Source organism: Zalophus californianus, chromosome 2, assembly GCF_009762305.2.
Source record: "Zalophus californianus isolate mZalCal1 chromosome 2, mZalCal1.pri.v2, whole genome shotgun sequence".
Lineage (NCBI taxonomy): Eukaryota > Metazoa > Chordata > Mammalia > Carnivora > Otariidae > Zalophus > Zalophus californianus.
The window spans coordinates 62150235-62156711 of NC_045596.1; the positions used below are offsets into that span (position 1 = coordinate 62150235).

General features: G+C 38.9%; 1 protein-coding gene across 1 annotated transcript; it reads left to right on the top strand.

Moving 5' to 3' along the window:
* The first annotated feature begins 1790 nt into the window (after positions 1-1790).
* On the top strand, positions 1791-2935 carry LOC113924852 (ubiquitin-conjugating enzyme E2 N-like). The gene has a single exon (XM_027599149.1). The coding sequence runs from the start codon at positions 1791-1793 to the stop codon at positions 2247-2249; it is 459 nt and encodes a 152-aa protein (XP_027454950.1). The 3' UTR covers positions 2250-2935.
* The last annotated feature ends 3542 nt before the right edge of the window (positions 2936-6477 follow it).

Genomic DNA, 6477 nt, shown 5'->3' on the forward strand with positions numbered 1-6477 from the left:
TGGAAAGCTTGCAGGAACAAAAGCTCCGGAGAGCAAACCCGAGCAGATTAGTTAGCCCGGACTGGGCAAGGGTGGGACAATTCTGCCACCGGCAAAGACATTTGGGAACCACGGCAACAGGCCCCTCCCCCAGAAGATCAGCAAGAACAGCCAGCCAAGACCAAGTTTACCGATCAATGAGAACAGCAGAACTCCAGCGTTAGAGGAATACAGCACATAGAATTTATGGCTATTTCCCCATGATTCTTTAGCCTTTCAAAGTTCTTTTTTTTTCTTCTTTTAACTGTCTTTTCTTTTCTTTTTTAAAAAAATTTTTTTCCCTTTTTCAACTGACATCTTATCAATCCATTTTTTATAAAAATCTTTTTTATTTTTCATTTTTAGAGTCATATTCTATCGCTTCATGGTAGTTAACCTTATTTTTGATATATATATATAAGTTGTTCTCTCTTTAAAATTTTGGGATACCTGGGCGCCTGGGTGGCTCAGATGGTTAAGCATCTGCCTTCGGCTCAGGTCATGATCCCAGGGTCCCGGAATCGAGTCCCACATCAGGCTCCGTGCTCCTTGGGAGCCTGCTTCTCCCTCTGCCTCTCTCTCTCTCTCTCTCTCATGAATAAATAAATAAAAAGTTTAAAAAATAATAAAATAAAATTTTGGGATACAGTTTCTTCTAACAGACCAAAATATACCCTAAATCTCTGATGTACAGCTTTGTTCTAGTCTCCTGCCTGATCACATTCTCTCCATTTTTTCTTTTTTTTTTAATCCTCTTCTTTCTTTTTTCAACCAACTTCTTATCTTATCAGTTCCTTTTATAAAATCCTTAATAATTTTCCTCATTACAGTCATATTCCATTCCTTCATCGTATTTACTAATATTTTATACATATATAAGTTTTTCTTTCTTTAAAATTTTGGGAGGCACTTTCTTCTAATAGACCAAAATATACCCAAAATCCACTGTGTGGCACTCTTCTATGCACCAGTCTGATCATATTTGATCACATTCTGGTTTGGTTTTTTTTTTATCTTTATCTTTTTTTCTTTCTTTTTTCTTTCTTTCCCTTTCTTTTCCCCCAGTTTCAGGTCTCTTCTGATTTGTTTAGTGTATATTTTTCTGGGGTTGTTGTTACCCTGTTAGCATTTTGTTCTCTCATTCATCTATTCTCCTCTGGACAAAATGACAAGATGGAAAAAATCACCTCAAAGATAAACAACTACTGGATCACGAGGGCAGAATTCGAGACATAAGTGATACCATAAGATGAAACAACATTAGAATAATTGGGATCCCAGAAAAAGAAGAAAGAGAGACGGGCAGAAGGTATATTGGAGCAAATTATAGCAGAGAACTTCCCTAATTTGGGGAAGGCAAGAGGCATCAAAATCCAGAAGGCACAGAGAACCTCTCCTCAAAATCAATAAAAATAGCTCAACACCCCGGTATCTAACAGTAAAACTTCCGAGTCTCTGAGACAAAGAGAAAATCCTGAAAGCAGCTCGGGATAAGAGTTCTGTAACCTACAATGGTAGAAACATTAGATTGGCAACAGACCTATCCACAGAGACCTGGCAGGCCAGAGAGTACTGGCATGATATATTCAGAGCACTAAATGAGAAAAATATGCAGCCAAGAATACTATATCCAGCTAGGCTGTCATTGAAAATAGGAGAGATAAAAAGCTTCCAGGACAAACAAAAAGTAAAGGAATTTGAAAACACCAAACCAGCCCTACAAGAAATATTGAAAGGGTCGAGACCAGAGGCCGAACTCGGGATCTGACAAGATGGCCGGGCTGCCCCACAGGATTATCAAGGAAACCCAGCGTTTGCTGGCAGAACCAGTTCCTGGCATTAAAGCAGAACCAGATGAGAGCAACGCCCGTTATTTTCATGTGGTCACTGCTGGCCCCCAGGATTCCCCCTTTGAGGGAGGGACTTTTAAGCTTGAACTATTCCTACCAGAAGAATACCCGATGGCAGCCCCTAAAGTACGTTTCATGACCAAAATTTATCATCCTAATGTAGACAAGTTGGGAAGAATATGTTTAGATATTTTGAAAGATAAATGGTCCCTAGCACTGTGGATCCGCACAGTTCTGCTATCGATCCAGGCTTTGTTAAGTGCTCCCAATCCAGATGATCCATTAGCAAATGATGTAGTGGAGCAGTGGAAGACCAACGAAGCCCAAGCCATAGAAACAGCTAGAGCATGGACTAGGCTATATGCCATGAATAATATTTAAAATCGATCTGATCATCAAGTTCTCCTGTTCTCCTGTTCCGCCAAGACTTCTTCCTTTTTTGTTTGCATTTAATGTACACAGTCTTAGAAACATTACAGAATAAAAGCCCAGACATCTTCAGTCCTTTGGTGATTAAATGCACATTAGCAAACCTATGTCTTGTCCTGATTCACTGTTGTAAAGCATGAGCAGAGGCTAGAAGTACCATCTGGATTGTTGTGAAACGTTTAAAAGCAGTGGCCTTTCTCTGCTTTTATTCATTTCCCCATCATGGTTTGAGTATAAAGCACTGTGAATGAAGGTAGTTGTCAGGGTTAGCTGCAGGGGTGTGGGTGTTTTGCTTTATTACTTTTTTTGAGGGGGAGAGGTAGTTTTATTTTAATTTTATGGGCTCCTTTCCCCCTTTTTATGGTGATCTAATTGCATTGGTTAAAAGCAGCTAACCAGTTCTTTAGAATATGCTCTCTAGCCAAGTCTAACTTTATTTAGACGCTGTAGATGGACAAGCTTGATTGTTTGAACCAAAATGGGAACATTAAACAAACATCACAGCCCTCACTAATAACATTGTGACTTGCTGTCAAGTGTAGAATCCTTCCTTCAAGAAAAAGCTTGTGACCATTTTGTATGGCTTGTCTGGACACTTCTGTAAATCTTATGTTTTAGTAAAATATTTTTTGTTATTCTAAAAATAAAAAAGAAATATTGAAAGGGGTCCTCTAAGCAAAGAGAGAGCCTAAAAGTAACATAGACCAGAAAGGAACACGGACAATACACAGTAACAGTCACCTTACAGGCAATACAATGGCACTAAATTCATATCTTTCAATAGTTACCCTGAATGTAAATGGACTAAATGCCTCAATCAAAAGACACAGGGTATTAGATTGGATAAAAAAACAAGACCCATCGATATGCTGTTTACAAGAGACTCGTTTTAGACCCAAAGACACCCCCATATTGAAAGTGAGGGGGTAGAAAACAAATTCCCATGCTAATGGACACCAAAAGAAAGCTGGGGTGCCAATCCTTATATCAGACAAATTAGATTTTAAACCAAAGACTATAATAACAGATGAGGAAGGACACTATATCATACTTAAGGGGTCTATCCATCAAGAAGATCTAACAATTGTAAATATCTATGCCCCTATGATGGGAGCAGACAATTATATAAGCCAATTAATAACAAAAGCAAGAAACACATCAACAACAGTACAATAATAGTGGGGGACTTTAACACCCCCCTGACTGAAATGGACAGATCATCTAAGCAAAAGATCAACAAGGAAATAAAGACTTTAAATGACACACTGGACCAAATGGACTTCACAGATATATTCAGAACATTCCATCCCAAAGCAACAGAATACACATTCTTCTCTAGTGCCCATGGAACATTCTCCAGAATAGATCACATTCTAGGTCACAAATCAGGTCTCAGCTGGTACCAAAAGATTGGGACCATTCCCTGTATATTTTCAGACCACAATGCTTTGAAACCAGAATTCAATCACAAGAGGAAAGTCAGAAAGAACTCAAATAAATGGAGTCTAAAGAGCATCCTACTATGAATGAATGGGTCAACCACGAAATTAAAGAAGAATTTAAAAAAAAAAAGCATTTGACAAAGTATAGCATCCTTTCTTGATCAAAACTCTTCAGAGTATAGGGATAGAGGGCACATACCTCAATATCATAAAAGCCATCTATGAAAAACCTACAGCGAATATCATTCTCAATGGGGAAAAACTGAGAGCTTTCCCCCAAAGGTCAGGAACGCAGGAAGGATGTCCACTATCACCACTGCTATTCAACATAGTATTAGAAGTCCTAGCCACAGCAATCAGACAACAAAAAGAAATAAAAGGCATCTGAATCAGCAAAGAAGAAGTCAAACTCTCACTCCTTGCAGATGATATGATACTTTATGTGGAAAACCCAAAAGACTCCACCCCAAAACTGCCAGAACTCATACAGGAATTCAGTAAAGTGACAGGATATAAAATCAATGCACAGAAATCAGTGACATTCCTATACACCAACAACAAGACAGAAGAAAGAGAAATTAAGGAGTCAATCCCATTTACAATTGCACCCAAAACCGTAAGATACCTAGGAATAAATCTAACCAAAGAGGCAAAGAATCTGTACTCAGAAAACTATAAAATACTCATGAAAGAAATTGAGGAAGACACAAAGAATTGGAAAAATGTTCCATGCTCATGGATTGGAAGAACAAATATGGTGAAGATGTCAATGCTACCTAGAACAATCTACACATTTAATGCAATCCCTATCAAAATACCTTCCACTTTTTTCAAAGAAATGGAACAAATAATCCTAAAATTTGTATGGAACCAGAAAAGACCCCAAATAGCCAGAGGAATGTTGAAAAAGAATAGCAAACCTGGTGGCATCACAATTCCAGACCTCAAGCTCTATTACAAAGCTGTAATCATCAAGACAGTATGGTACTGGCACAAAAACAGACACATAGATCAATGGAACAGAATCGAGAGCCCAGAAATGGACCCTCAACTTTATGGTCAACTAATCTTCGACAAAGCAGGAAAGAATGTCCAATGGAAAAAAGACAATCTCTTCAACAGCTGGTGTTGGGGAAACTGGACAGCCACATGCAGAAGAATGAAACTGGACCATTTCCTTACACCACACACAAAAATAGACTCCAAATTGTTGAAAGACCTAAATGTGAGACAGGAGTCCATCAAAATCCTAAAGGAGAACACAGGCAGCAATCTCTTCGATCTCAGCCACACCAACTTCTTCCTAGAAACATCGCCAAAGGCAAGGGAAGCCAGGGCAAAAATGAACTATTGGGATTTCATCAAGATAAAAAGCTTTTGCACAGCAAAGGAAACAGTCAACAAAACCAAAAGACAACCGACAGAATGGGAGAAGATATTTGCAAATGACATGTCAGATAAAGGGCTAGTATTCAAAATCTATAAAGAACTTATCAAACTCAACACCCAAAGAACAAATGATCCAATCAAGTAATGGGAAGAAGACATGAACAGACATTTTTCCAAAGAAGACATCCAAATGGCCAACAGACACATGAAAAAGTGCTCAACATCACTCGGCATTGGCATCAGGGAAATCCAAATCTAAACCTCAATGAGATACTACCTCACACCAGTCAGAATGGCTAAAATTAACAAGTCAGGAAATGACAGATGTTGGCGGGGATGCAGAGAAAGGGGAACCCTCCTACACTGTTGGTGGGAATGCAAGCTGGTGCAGCCTCTCTGGAAAACAGTATGGAGGTTCCTCAAAAAGTTGAAAATAGAACTACCATATGATCCAGCAATTGCACTACTGGGTATTTACCCCAAAGATACAAATGTAGGGATCCGAAAGGGTATGTGCACCCTGATGTCTATAGCAGCAATGTCCACAATAGCCAAACTATGGAAAGAGCCAAGACGTCCATCGACAGATAAATGGATAAAGAAGATGTGGTGTGTGTGTGTGTGTGTGTGTGTGTGTGTGTGTGTGTGTATGGAAGATTATGCAGCCATCAAAAAAACCCGAAATCTTTGCCATTTGCAATGATGTGGATGGAACTGGAGGGTATTATGCTGAGCGAAATAAGTCAATCAGAGAAAGACATGTATCATATGATCTCACCGATATGAGGAATTCTTAATCTCAGTAAACAAACTGAGGGTTGCTGGAGTGGTGGGGGCTGGGGGTATGGGGTGGCTGGGTGATAAACATTGGGGAGGGTATGTTCTATGGTGAGCACTGTGAATTGTGTAAGACTGATGAATCACAGACCTGTACCTCTGAAACAAATAACATACTATTTGTTAAAAAAAAATAAGAAGATAGCAGGAAGGGAGAAATGAAGGGGGCAAAATCAGAGGGGGAGACGAACCCTGAGAGACTATGGATTCTGAGAAACAAACTGAGGGTTCTAGAGGGGAGGGGCTGGGGGGATGGGTTAGCCTGGTGATGGGTATTAAAGAGGGCACATATTGAACGAAGCACTGGGTATTATACGCAAACAATGAATCATGGAACACTACATCAAAAACTAATGATGTAATGTATGGTGATTAACACAACATAATAAAATTTAAAAAAAAGAATCTCATTTACAATTAAACCAAAAATAATAAAATACTTAGAAATAAACTTAACCAAGGAGGTGAAAGACCTGTACTCTGAAAACTATAAGACATTAGTAAAAGAAACT